Genomic DNA, 15,057 nt, shown 5'->3' on the forward strand with positions numbered 1-15,057 from the left:
GCCACTCACCCTATGGGCTTCCAGACCTTGCCAGGTGTCTTGCCACAGACCAACCTGTGCATCTGAATCTGGGTTCTATCAATCATCTTACTAAGTTCTAATCTTGTTGACCAATGTCATCAGTAACTCCTCTCCCAATCCTTACCCTCTTCCTTATATACAAAAATGGCCCTCTTGTTCCCTGGTTGTCAATTTCTGACCCTAACATTGACCACAAACACTTGCTCACATACATCATTTGAGAAACCCTGTAATGAATGTACTCACTCAAAATAAAATATTCATTTAAGATGCAATTTATATTGTTGGATTTTCTTCCCAAATTCTAGGAAAACTGAAAATTCAACCTGATCAATTTATTGCTTTGGTATCCAGGTTGGTTTGTTTTGTTAGGGTATTGGTGGTGAAATAGTAAAGGGATTATTATTAAATTATTCACATGCATAGTAAAATAGGCTTTGAAACTCTATGAAGTTAGGGATTTGAACAAAACTTTCAAAAGCCTTAGATATTTTTCTTTCTCAAAATGTGGAAGTAAAAAGATATTGTTTGAATATATATACTTTTGTTAGTTAAAACTAGATGTAGAAATTAAACTGATTCCTCAAAAATGCAGATCCTTAAGTCTAAGCCACAAGGTCTAATGTAATAGACTGTTTGAGAGTTTTGAGAGTTCTATTAGAAATGCAGAGAAAAATAGATTTATATGTTATGGTTATAGATGAAGCAAAATCGAACTGAAAAAAATTAAAATGATAATGTATGATTTTTTTAGTATATTTTCTTGAAGTCACCCAATATTTCCTGGTAAAGTAATCAAATGCCTGAATCTTACTGATAATTATTCAATATGTTCTACTTATTGAAGTATAGCAAATAAAGAATACCATAAAACTGGACTCAAGGATGAAAATTATAAAGTTGATATTCTATTATTTCTATTAGCTTTAATTGAACAAAAATCATTACCTTAATTTCTGGGGTACCCTATGCCAGCCACCCTATGGATATCCAACCGGTGCCAGGTGTCCTACTATTGCCCAAAGACCTCCACACTCTACAGTTAGTCCCAGTTGACTTAACATTGCATCTCTGGGCTTTGGGTCCAGCAGTAGTTGCTGCCTGGTCAATGATTGTAGAAGGTGCTACTTACTAGATTGTGAATCCAGTGACTTCCTTTCTCTGGGCTATGGATCCAGAATCTGTTGACCAACATAGTTTTTTTTTTTTTTTCTAGGACCTTCCAGTTTTCTTCCTACAGACAAGCTTATGGATCTAACTTCTAACTTTTAATTTAAGGACTTTATAATTACTTTTTCAAAGTCATCTCAGCTGTCCTCTAGCTAGATCCTAAATTTGACCACCTAGAAGAACAATAATCAAAAGAATAATTCTATTAATAGTAAAATAATTTTCATCTCATAGCATATCCATCTCTTTTTCTCCTATTTTATGGAGCCTCCCCTGCTTCTCTGGTTAAAAATGGAGCAAGAGCCAGGCATGATGGTGCATGCCTATAATCTCAGCAGCTCAGGAGGCTGAGGAAGGAAGTTCAAACCTAGTGAGAACCTGTTTCAAAATAAAAGAAATTAAAAAATAAAAAGGGCTGAGGATGTGGCTCATGGTTAAGTGCCCCTGAGTTCAATCCTCTGTTTTTTTTTTTTTTTTAAAAAAGGAGCAAGAGGTCAAGCTTTTACTTCAAATAAATTCCTTTAATATTAGATCAAGGTAGTTGCTGTTTACTCTTTCTTTTTGAGATGTATATTTGGAATTCCAAATCTATTTTCTTTGTCTAAAAATGAAATATTTAATTTGAGGAGCAGGAGTAGACTTCCTGATGAGAAGACTTTTCTAACAACACAGAGATAGTTGCTAGGAATTTCTGCCATGTAGAATCAGAACTTGGACAGGTTACCCTCTAATTTTTTATGATCATTTCAGCCTAATTAGGATACTTCACTCTGGTTAAACTACTATTGGACAAGATCCAAAAAAGAGAAGTTTCAGTGATGCTTCAGGAAGTGTTATCTGGCAAGTTTTGATGAGATATATGTCAAAATAGATTTCCTGAACCTCCTTCCCAGACTTGTATAAGCCACAAGAGAATGCTGAGGTTTTGACTTTACGTGACTGCAGTGGCTCATTAATGAAACGAATATTTTAGGTATGAACAAAATTAAATGGGTATGCATTCTATTACAAGAAAATGAATGAAGTTCTAAGATTTCTTATGTTGATAATTAACTCTGTTTCTTCTATTTGGTCACTATAAGACCATCTGTCTACAAGTTGAAGTCATCTGACAACAGTGTAAAAGATGGCAGTGTCATGGGTAGATAATCCAGATTGAAGAAAGTCTTTACCTCTTGAGATTCTGGATTTGGCTTTGCATGTAATAACTAGATAGTCTATTAGAGTCTCTCGATAAGGAAAACACAGGCATCTCCATATTCAAATATATAAGCAGAAATACAGAAATAAAAATATATAAAGGGATGTGGGTAGTCCATGTCCATTTCCCCTCGGTTGTTTTCCTCCCCTCTCCTCCTGCTATGACACTTAGATTTTTGCTTGTGTGTCTCTCCTCATCTTACCAGGCTGCCCTTTAAATGAACACAGCATTCTCCACTTCTCAGCACTGGATCCAGCAAATCCGTGGCAGGTGCCTCCCCACTGAAAGAGCTTGCTCCAGGAAAGTATGAGCATGGGATCTGACATAACCCACGAGAAACAAGGAGTGGTGGAGGAGCTGTTTCTGCAAGAGTTTTTCTCATGGGGTTTCTTGAAGCAGCTCTCACTGCCTCTGCATTTGCCATGTGAAATGCTGGGTCATTATTTTATATGACCTTAATATAAAATTAAATTAAACCCCTACATGGAAAAATCCAAAACCAAGAGGAACAAAGTTTGAACCATGTAACTTCTGGCCTTGGATTTATGCAAGCCATTACATCATGTAATTGATCAAGCCTTTTTGAATTACAATTTCTGTTACTGGAAAACTAAGGTGTTTGTAAATTAAACACTCATTTAAAAACCTTAAACGGTAATGGTAACCCTTCTCAATGAGGTCCCCTTAATATAATCTCAGTTTGAAGCCTATTTCTGCCCTCTGTCCATCCAGTTGTCTTCCCTCCTCATCTACATACAGTTTACCAACCTTCACCCCATCAAAGCTTCCTTCTTCCAATTCTTTCAACACATTGGGCAGAGCTGACCTCATATAGTCTAGAACATCTACAAGGAAAGCCACCTTTATTTTCTCCTTCAGAGCCCATGGAAATATTATCTTTCCTCAACCCTTCCAGATAGACCCCACAATCAGGAGAGTTGATTATTCCCTTCACAATGATAGCATATATGCACTTATATTTCTTTAATGACAAAGCCACTATTTTTAATATTCCCATTGCTAATATTACTGCATTTAATCAGTATGCTGTTTAATCTTATTGTAACTTGAATGCACAAAACATAATTTAGTCTAGCAGAATCTTACGAGTAGTAAATACTCAGTAGGAATGATTGCATAAATAAATGAAAGAAATAGAAGTAGTGTGACAATCCTGGAGATATATTATGTCACTGCGTTCAACATGCATTCATTTTTTGCCTTGAGCTCCTGTTAGATGAGCTAGTTGTCATCAATCCTCTGATTATCATTATCATCAAAATTGATTTAATGCAATCTCAATGATACATTATTACAAATGCATCACCCACACATGTGAGAGAACTCAAAAACAAATTCACATTTCTGGTTCTCAGGATAGCAGAAAAATAACATCACTCAACAAATCTCCGAGGCAGGTAGGCATGTGCATCCAGGGAATGGAACCAAAATAAGTATATAATTGTTATAAGCCATGATACTTTCACTTCCAAGACATAATGGTACAGGGATCAGAGAATATGAACTGTGAACTCAGAAGGTAAAGGTGCCATGGCTCATTTTCCCCCCCTTACCATTTATCATTATGACATGCACCGACACTGTTGTCCTCTAACGTTTTTCTTCTTCTTTTCCTTTTTTTCCTTTCTCTTTTGGGTTGCTTGAATCAAAGTCTGATACAACTGAATTGAAAATGACCAAGAATTACCCCCTACACACACACACACACACACACACACACACACACACACACACATATACACGGAATTCAAAATTACTTAAGAGAGGAAATGCTGTTACTTGTGGTTCCTTTTATTCTTACATTCAAAAGATCTATTTATTATTAGAAACAGAGAAAGTTGCATGGGGCTGTTGGCATAAACATCATTATTATTGTCATAGTGACATAGTTTTGAAGTATTCCAGAGCCTAAAATCATTCTCATTCCATATGCATTACAGTGTCTGAGAAGGGGTAGATTCTACATAATTTACTGCATAGAATGTTACATGTAGCAAAATTTAGTTGTTCCCTTCAACCAAACTCTTTTGGGGAAGAGCAATGTGTGATTGGCCAGAAGAGTTTCCTTTTTGTTCTGTTTCTCTGTTGTTATTCTCAAATACAATTAGATCATTCATTATGAAGTTGTGAATTTCTGCCAGCATGTATGGTGTCTCATAGTCCACTGACTTCCATCTTGTTTTTTGTCCTGTTAAAATTTGGTAAGTAGTCTCAATAAGGGTTAGATGGTCTTAAATGAAAGTGAGGATTTATTCAGTGGGTGGAAGGGACAACACATCATTCAATGTCCCTTTCAACTGTGATATGGAGATTCTGAGAGAAAGGCATAGGTCGTAATAACTGGAAAAGACCACAGAGAGCTTCTTATTTGAATTCTAGGGTATTTGTGGAGGCAGAGTGACAGGCCAAAGCCTGTATGTGAATGAATGGGACCATCAAGGCAAGGAGCCACATCCTGGTGCTCTTCCCTCTTGGCTCAGCATTTTTTCACTGCTGGGCAAGGTCTCTACATGGGTGACTTCTGACATGGATAATGGTGTACATTAATTTAGGCCACTTGGCATACATTTGGTGGATGACAAAAAACTGGAGAAGGATGAAGAAAAAAAATCCTGGGAGTGGGGCATGAAATATATTATCTAAGAAAATTGAACATTTTATTTTATTTTACTTTAATGTGACTGAACAAGTGGTTTGAACTCTGGCATAGCCACATAATCAAATATAAAATTTATAAAAAATGACCTTGCTCAATCAGTAGCACAAACCAAGTGATAAGCTCTTGAGAGATGGATACTAACTAAGTCTCTGTCTCTAATGGGAATGATTCAACCTTTAAAAAATATTGGAATGTGAAAAACTACAGACAAAAACAACATAACCTTACACTTCTTGTTTTTTCAAGTGCTGGGAATTGAACTTAAAATCTCATACGTGCATGCCAAGCACACTACAGTCCTACAGTGTAATCCTAAACACGAAAAACATACTATGTTTATATGCTCTTATAATTTATCCCAGATTAATAATGCTATGGGAAGTGTCTGCTTGAAGATCCTTACCCTGTTCAGAAATAATAGCTACTTTTATTTATGTGCCACACAGTATATCATGGGCAATCTGGTACCACAAACAAAACTTTATTCAATCAGTTGGTTTGTAGTCTTTGACCTGATGAAGTAATCAGGTCAAAGAAGCTTAAGACAATTATTAAAGGTTGCAGTTTGTGACTATAGGTCTCATTTAGAATGCGGGCATTTTGGCTCTAGATCCTTTTGATTGCTTCCCATACCAAATTGTAATATTCCGCCCTCTGGTGGTTAGGTGGTGTCCCTGCAGCTGTAATCATTTTTATTTCAAGACCAGCAGAAGCCAGCGAGAGAACTGGGCAACCTTTTAGTATCCAGTCACTATATGCAATGAAGAAATTAGTTTTGTCTATTTCTCAAGAATACTAAGAAATAGGCTACATTACCATCATCACCCAAGTGCCTACCAAGCTAATACTTAGTTTTTAGTAGGCTGCATGAAACAGATCCAAGGTGACCAATCACTCTAGCCTTCACCATTCCATAGTAACAGCCAGGGAACTCCCTCTATAAATCCAGCGATGACTGAAATCTATATGGACATATACTAATTCAATGAAAATTATATGTTGAAATACCTACTAACTCAGCAATTAAATAGAATGTGCAAGTGAGTGTCTTATCCCAAAGAGAAAAGAACTTAGGGAATGCTCTTATTGACATATGACAAACCTAACGTCACCATTTGAACATTTGGACACTCGGAGCTGCATGGACCTGCGCTAATTTACTACACGTTGTGAGGTTAATAGCAGGGCTGTCAGTTGGACACAACTGTGTGAGAATTCCATCCTGCTTGATTTTCTGCTTTACCCACACAATTTGGCAACAGGACTCTGACTGCAGTGAAAAGTACTGCTCTTTTCATCGTAAAAGCTTTTGAAAACATACCTACATACAGTGAAACATTACTTTAAGGTAATTGATGTCAGCTTGTGTACTACTAATAAGTGGCTTTCTTGGTAATCTTACTCTTTTTTTCCCCCACAAAAAGAGAGCTAAAATGTAGGCATAGGTGAGTGTTTGTTGTTGTTATGGTTTTGTTTTGCTTTGTTTTTAAGCTTAGTACCCTTGCTGATTCTTGAACATTTGGAATATATGGTTTATGGTAGGGCTTTCATGGCAGGCATTCAGGGAAAAAAACTGCATGTCTCTATGCATCTAGTTACAGTTTAGCATGCATTTGTATTTAGCACCTTCCATTCATTAATCTTTCCAAACACGTTTCTGGAGATTTTAATATGTGGCACCGCATTGAGACTCACTGTCGCAGATAAAATAGTGAAGAAATGGTGAGCAGGCTCTTGCCTTCATGAATGCACAGTGTAGAGGCAGAGACAACAAGGAAACAAAATCATCCTAAATCTTCTGAAGGTAAAGAAAAAAAAATTGATCCTGAGAAAGGAATCCTTTCTTTAGATGCAGTGGTGGAGAGGTAATTCTGAAACTGGAATCAAGAAAAGAACTTCAGATAGAGGGGTGAGGGGAGCAGTGAGGAGCCAAACAAACAGCTGACTGTGTGTAGGACACAGAGGCAAAGGACTCAGGGGCTGAGTGAAGGCCTCTGACCAGAACCTTGCTGAGCAAGGGAAAGGACAGAGTGGGAACAGAAGAAGAGGGTGACCAGGTGTTATAAGGTGTTACAGGCCAGGCTGAGGGAAGCAGAACTATTCTAAGGACAATTTAATCCCTGTAGGGACAGTCCCAAGCTACAGTGGAAGCCTCTGTTCAATAGCATATAAAATACAATCTGCCTAAGAATCAAATGGTTTATGGTAGGGCTTTCATGGCAGGTATTCAGGGACCTTCAAACACACACTGATGGTCTTTCAAACTATCCATAATTTGCGTGTGCACAGTCAATCAAGCTGAAAATATTGAGACGATAATACCCCTAATCCTTCAAATATCAAGGATGGTTTTTTTTGGAGAGTTATTCAAATGGCCTAGATATTCTCCAGTTTCTTCAGATCTGAAAACAAGACTAGGGCCCTGTGCTAAGAATTATTTCTGTTCAGTTTCATTGTCATAAGTTGCGCTTGGTAAATTGTAGAATGTGTTCTAGAAATTATGCTGGCAGATTCTGTGTCGTGGGCATGAAACTGCTAAGTGCTGTCTGCAAATGTAAACCATGTAGGAAGTGAGCATCTGCCTGCAGTCACAGACCAAAACCAAAATAAATACAAACGAAAATCATATCAGAAACACAATTGTTCCAAGGGAAAACTATCAACCTGAGAAGCACAAAAACAAGCACAATGCTTGTGATAAAGCACAGTGATAATAAAAAGAGGCTGAAATTTACTGAAATAGTGGATTTGGAGACTAGGAAGAGTATGGAGGAGGTGGGAGGGAAAGATATTATAAACTAGAAACCAATAAATTTAGATAGGAGGAACTAATCCTGGTGTTCTGTAGAAGAGTAGGGCAAGTGTAGTTGACACAATCTATGATATATTTCAAAATAACTAGAAGGGTCCAACGTTTTTCAGCACATAGAAAGGACAAATATTTGGTGAGCTACATATGTCCATTACTCTGACTTGATCATCATTCATTGTATACATGTATCAATTTATCCCCTGTACTCCATAGATATATACAAATATTATGTCAATTTAAAAATTATAATGAAATAACTGCTTTGTAACCCCCATTCCCATAGGGCACATTATAAATAATATAATGTACCTTCTTTTACCTAATTTTATGACTTTAATCATTTCCTTTATTTCAACAGTGATATTCCTTCCTCGTTAAATTTTATTCAATGTGTATGAGCATTGAGAAAAGGCGAAAATGACCTATTTTCCTTTTAAAAATTCAATTGGCAATTTGGAGGAAGAACCAGTAGCTTCTAAATGGCAATGGGAATAGGCTCATTAATGGGAGTAGGCTCCTTGTAGGACCTTCAAGGAGATGAGGGGAATAGAGTTTCATCACAGAGGGAGGTTGGCAGGGCAATGACCACATCCAGTACTTTGAGTGAACAGGAGAAAAAAATTGCTTGTGTGGAGTCCCCTCTCATCCCAACCACCTGGAGAGACTAAGTTCTGAATGCAGGCTCCACTGAATCCACCTCTGTCTAAAAATGTCTTTGCATTATCTTACCACATCTGCCCAGTTGGCATTCTCAAAACTCCAGTGCTGAATGTAAATCAGCATTCAATTGGTAGTTTCCACACTCATTATTGCTATTCACCTACTTGTGAACTTGGTGGCTAAGGGAAAAAGACTGTCAGCTTGGATGACACGCAGGGACTCGCATCTGACAAACCCCACCCTAATGAGTCACCTTTGGAGCCAACATGAAAGCCATTTTGAAGATCCAAAATGGACTTGCATCTTTGTTAATAAGACATCATTTCCTATATAACTAAACAGTGTGCTAATGAGATGTTATCCTTCCAATGAGCTTTAGCAATGAAGTGTAAAGAAGTCCTGAAAAAAGCCAACACCCAATTTTCTGAGTAGTATAAAATCTCCCCTGCAACAAATTTGCTCTTCAAACTTGGCATGTTGAGTCCTTTTGACCATCTTCAACTAAGGGTTTTAGCAATATGCCTGAGAGCCACTGCCAGTCACTCAGGAGCTGCTGCAATGCCCCACCACTCTCTGCCATTGTACATGGCTCTAATCTTATAAGCTTTGAAGATGGGTTTTGTTTGCCCAGCAGCTGCCACAACAGAACCTGGCTCTTGGACAGCTCTCAAGAAACCTGCAGTGAAGCCACCAGCTGCCAAGTGACCAATTGTGAACAGGACCAGTTCAGAGAGGATACCTGTGCACAGAGTACCTGCCACTCCTCAGTTGTCCAAACAACGTGTTCCAATTCCAAGCCCTGTGAAAGGACAACATGCCCACCAGGAAGTTGTGCAGCAGTGCTGGAGAGTGCTTCTCAGACTTGCCAGCCAGCAAGCAATCGGCACACAGCTTTTGTAGCCCAGAGATGCCAACCTGCAAGCTACATGTTGCAGTATCGTCCACTAAAGTCTTCCGTGTCTAGGTGTCACCAAACTCTGGAATATGAATCTAGCCAATGCCAATCTCAGACCCTTACATACAATTCCTGTAGCCCTCTGGTCGATGCTGCACCTGAGCCACAACTTCTGGAATCTTCTAGCACTTATGAGCCAACTTGCTGTGTTACTGGTGGTTTGCAATTGCCTAGTAAGTGAAAAAAAATTGTAGAAGATATTATATATATATATATATATATATATATATATATATATATATATTGATTTCTGTGATATTTAGGATATTTAGGATATTCATTTCTCTAAATGTAAAATATTGTGTGTTTATTAGTAAATGAGCTTGTCTTTTTCTTCTGCGCTCTCCAAAGTAAGACTTTTTTTCTCTTTGGGGGATTTCTGGTGGTATGTTGGGATTGGAAAGCATGTTATATATTTTAGATCAATAGACATTATTTATTATAGAGCAATAAATTTTATCAGGGAATAAAATGAATCCTTCAAAAGTTAACCTTACACTTTGTTCTAATAGTTACCATCTCTAGAAATGATTGACATTGGATCTGCTTATTTACCAATGTGCTAATAAATCAGAAATCCATAAATGGTAGAATTAAGAGAGACCTAAGCCCATGTAGTCTTATGAATTCAAATAGGCTCAACTCTGCCAGAGACTGACTGCAGTTATTAACATTAGAAACAACTAAAATCTGGGCCTGTTCATTATCCATTCACCATTTTACCCACTGCATCAAAACACAACTAAGTGAGCAAAGAGATGGAATCTACTGCTTAAAAAGTATATTTGAATTCCATTTCTATGGACTCTAGGACCACAAAATCCCCAAAGATCTTTGAAAAATGTTGATTTCAAATTTAGTATCATCACTATTCTGCTATTCCTTTTACTTTTTCACTATTTCTTAAGTGATTTATAAGTTGGGGAAATGTTCATACTGTTAAATAAATTTATTTGGAATTATAGACTTGTTGTCAAAATATTATTTTATATGACTCTTGTGAGTTTTACATTAAAAAGTTTTAAATGATTTCTGCCTGATGAAAATATGATAAATATTTGAATAATAAAAGAATATGTTTCTTAAGTATATTTTTTTCTACTATGAACCAGAATAAGAGAACACATTAGTGGCAGTCACTAAAAGATGGGAAACATACTTAATGTGAAAATCGTAAAACCATGGAATCAGAATGTGTGGAATTCATTATTTTGATTAGATAGCATGGGTATGAAGGTTTGATTTTGTTCTTCTTTAGGGGAGCAACAGACAGAGTGACTAAGAGCATGGGTTTTGAAGACATACTTTCTGGGGTTGAAGTCTGAGCTGTGCTGAGTGAATGCTGTTTGAATTCCAGTTGTAACTTTGCAAGTTATTTAACCACTCTACAACTCAGTGTCCTCAACCTCAAACTTGAGAGGATTCAGCCTTTGGGAGCTTATGGTAATAAACTAAAAGTTATCAGCATATGGAGATGTCAGGTCATAAACTCAGCACAGAAGAAAGAATGGAAATTTATAAATAAATAAAACCAGATAACTTGATATAAAGGAAATTTAGTCATCCCACAAAACAGAGATGAGTTGTTTCATAATTTTGGAAGATGCAAGGGAAAGGATTAATAAACAATTAGAGGAGACTGGCAAGTAACTCTGAATCTATGGCAAAGCTAATGCTCTTGACAATTTACCAGTCAGTTTTGCAGGTGCTTGCAGTGATGATTCCATGTGTCAAATTGATTAGGTCAAGAGGCAGCAGATGAAATATCATTTCTGGATGTGTCTGACTGGACGATATTATGAACCAGAATAAGAGAACATGTTAGTGGCAGTCACCAAAAGATGGGAAACGTATTTAATGTGAAAATGTTTCTGTCTGGATGATATAAGCATTTGAATCAAAGAACTCAGTAGATTGACCTCCCTAATATGAGTATCATTCAGTCCACCAAGGGCCTGAAAAAAGCAAAAGCAGAGGAAGGAGGGATTTATTCTGTTTTGTTTCCTGCCTTCCAGCTTGAGATGGAACCTGGATCTTCCCTGCCCTTGAAGTGGTATTTGCATTATCAGCTCCAAGGTTGTCAGTATTCATACTCAGATTGGAGTCCTACCACTAGCTTCCCTGGGTTTCAAATCTACAGATGGCCGAGTTTAGTCCATCTTAATCATTATTCACAGTCATGTGAACATTCTTCATAATTAATCTCTTCATATATATTTGTGAAATTTATACACACATGTGCACTATATGGTTGGGTCTGTTTCTCTGGATAACCCTGATTAATGGAACACTATAGACTAAAAAGGAAGATTTAAACCTAAATTCTATAAACCAATGCTTACACAGGTGGTTTGGAGAGGGTGGAAGGGAAGGAGAACTGAGGGCTGTCTAAGAGAGGCCCCAAACTGTTCGATCTCATCCATAGTAACAGAGAGTGTCAACAGAAGAGCATCCCTGCAGCCAGAGACATTGATGTAAAGCTTTTGGCCACAGCAGTGGTGGCTGTAACACAGCAATGCAATAGCAAAGGGAGCCTTTGTCTCATGGCAGCCTCTCAGGATTCCAATCACAGCCAATCATGTGTACACAGATCAAATTTCTTCACAATGAAGACTGTTGCTAATGAATCTCAAATTGGATTGTTGGGAAGGAGTTCAATTCATTTGAGCCACTGTTTCTGAAGACAAGAGGAAAAACACAGCCAGTGTGGGTGCCTTCCAAGTACATGTTTCTTTATGGACATAGCTTATCGAGAAGCCAGGACTTTGTTGAAAATTGTCTGGGGGCAGTGGATGTGTTGGTGGATAGGAAATTGCTAGGAAAGAGAGGCAACAGTGTTGAATGAGTTTCATTTTCTAGTCTATCCTGTTCATCATTTTAGACCTTGACTCATCCTTCCCAAGCGGAGCTTGGCTTCTTCCCCAAAGAGAAGTCAGCTGAAGAAGTGGCCAATATTGAACCTAACCCAACATAAAGCAAATTTGAGCTCATCATAGAGACAAATTGTGTGGATTCAAGTACAAAAGACTATTGATATTTGAATAAATAGTAGTATGATTGCATGAAAAGATCTTGCTAGAAAATTTAGTGTAAGGGGAAGATCATTACAAGGCCTTGCTCAATTCCAAAATTTTTCAATTATTAGCTGTGTGCCCTGACATTTCAGACTAAATTTTTCACTATAAAATGGAGAAAATAATGCCTGATTCAATAGGTGATTATGGCAGCTAAGTGATATAATGCCAATTAAATACTTGTGGAATGTTTATTACGTGATATGTTTACAGTATGTTGTAGATACGCTTTGATACTTTATTTGATATTTGACTCTTGGATCCAACCTTGGTTTACTTTATAATTGCGTGCACTGCATTTATACCCCAGGTCAGAAACTAAGAAACCCTTCCATTGCATTTTCACAAAGGGCATAAGCATTATGGAACATAACCTGTATATTCTATGCAGAACTCGCTTTCAATAAATATGAAAACAACATGGTGAATGCTACAGAATATTCATCATAAAATAAGAGACTTAAGAACTTCAACCTATTAGAGAAAACATTCAACCTTTGGTTTTAGGGGAATGGGGCTTACTTCAGTCATATAAACTAAAAAGAACCAATAAATTAAGGAAAGAGAGAGAGAGAGAGAGAGAGAGAGAGAGAGAGAGAGAGAGAGAGAGTGTCTCTTCACAGAAAGATTCCAACAGGACTTGATTTTTGGTACTGGGGACATAAGTGACATAACTATGTACTCCTCTCCTAGAAGTTAAGAATCATGACCATCAAGAACAATCACTTTCTTCTACAATGCTGTTCCAAGAGCCATAGCAAAGCTCTTAGTGATCAAGCACTTATTTACCAAGCATTTTATATGTGTCTTGTCATTTTAAATGTAATTTTGTAGAATGAGTGCTATTTTTTAATGCAAACTTTTCAAGTGAAGTTGAAGGTTCAGATAAATTGAAAAAGTTTTCCAATTTAGGTTATAAATGCAGAACAAGATTTTTAACACACGATCTAGGCATCAAAGCTCAAGTTAGGTCTCTTAGGGAGATTGAGAGAACTATATATAGCTGACTTGTGGCTTATATATAATTCAGGGATGAATATAATAGTGGAAAGGAACATATATTTAGAAGAGTTTTGTAAAACATGTACTTGAAATATCTCTTAAAGTAATAAATATTATTTTCTTCAGATCACATGAATTTGGCAAAGTTCAGGTGCCAGGGAAGGTGTTGAGTTGGCATGGAGTCAGACTCTCCTACAATATAGGCTTTGTTATCTTAATTTTGTCATGTCACACATCTTTCAGGGATTGCTGTGAGTTCTTTTCGTAAGCTTGATGTAGACACTAATAGAGATGGGAGAAGGACTTCGTTCCAAGTTGTATGAGACACACCTTTCTTAGTACAGAATCTCCTTCCTAGCTCTACTTCCTGTTTCTACCTTCAAGACTGACTGACTCAGCTTGAAATCATTTCATTTGTTCCAGGTCCTTCCACTTGTACTCAAAATGATACTTGATTGAAAAAAAATGTAATTAAGATAGAATCACTCAACACAAAGTGAGGGCATTATACTTCTTTGAAAAATTAATAATTCATCATTCCAAGTTACACAGATCTTTGGCATTGATAAGAGATAAAATCCACTCTCGATAGCACAATAAGTACCTAAAATTCAAATTAAAAGAAAAGTTTTGTGGTTGCAGAGTAGAAAGTACTTTGCCTGGCTTTTTGTGTAACTTTCACTAACTTTATGGAAACAAATGTACTAATGAGATTCAAAAAGAAAAGTGTTCCTTGGAGCCCAAAGGCAAAACCAATGCTATTACCTTCACACACGAGAACTAAGAAATCTCAAGGGTAAATATCTGAAAATGGTTAAGCCAGTTTCTATTTTGCTATTACTCAATATGCAATCACTTCAAACACTGGGCCAATGCCCCTGCAGGAGGTCAGTAAATAGTAATAGGCAAAGATAATGAGAAAAAGAGACTGAAAATCAAAGAGAAGGCTAAGAATAGCCCCTACTTAGCAGTTCACTGCCTTCTCATTGTACTTCATGGGCAGGGGCATGCTCCCAACTTAAATTGACTATGTACAGTGATAAACCAGGATTAAAAATCCCTCTTCTGGTATAAACAATTCAAAATTTATACAAGGGTTATTAACTATTGTTTTTCTTTTCCCCTTAGCATTCACATTGGCACTTTCTATGTCAGCAAACCTATCTAAGAATGCACATTGAACTTTTCAAGAATACAGTACCTTCCTTAGACCTCATATTTTATTAAAGTACAGTAGAGAATAAAATAAGAAAAAAGTTAAATTTAACCAGTGTCGATATTCACAAAGGCTGCAATACAATGTACTCATTTAAGGATGAGATATACAATAAACCAAAGTAAGGGTTTGTAGTATTTACAAGAGTACTAACCAGCTTAAAGTTAAAACATCCGTTACCACTGAAAAAAATACATGTCTTTGGAAAAATGGCAGTAGCTTCCTCAATGTCGTTTTCATTTTTCAAGTCTATATTTGTTCAGCAA

General features: G+C 37.0%; 1 protein-coding gene across 1 annotated transcript; it reads left to right on the plus strand.

Annotated features, from left to right (window-relative positions):
* Nucleotides 1–9,062: 9,062 nt before the first annotated feature.
* On the plus strand, nt 9,063–9,680 carry Krtap27-1 (keratin associated protein 27-1). Its single transcript, XM_027929071.2, has one exon. It carries the CDS (start codon nt 9,063–9,065, stop codon nt 9,678–9,680), a length of 618 nt encoding a protein of 205 aa, XP_027784872.2.
* Nucleotides 9,681–15,057: the final 5,377 nt, after the last annotated feature.

Source organism: Marmota flaviventris, chromosome 8 (assembly GCF_047511675.1).
Source record: "Marmota flaviventris isolate mMarFla1 chromosome 8, mMarFla1.hap1, whole genome shotgun sequence".
Lineage (NCBI taxonomy): Eukaryota > Metazoa > Chordata > Mammalia > Rodentia > Sciuridae > Marmota > Marmota flaviventris.

What these genes read in the sequence shown, in the direction of transcription:
- Krtap27-1 (XM_027929071.2), top strand. Translation starts at nt 9,063, where the DNA reads ATGCCTGAGAGCCACTGCCAGTCACTCAGGAGCTGCTGCAATGCCCCA.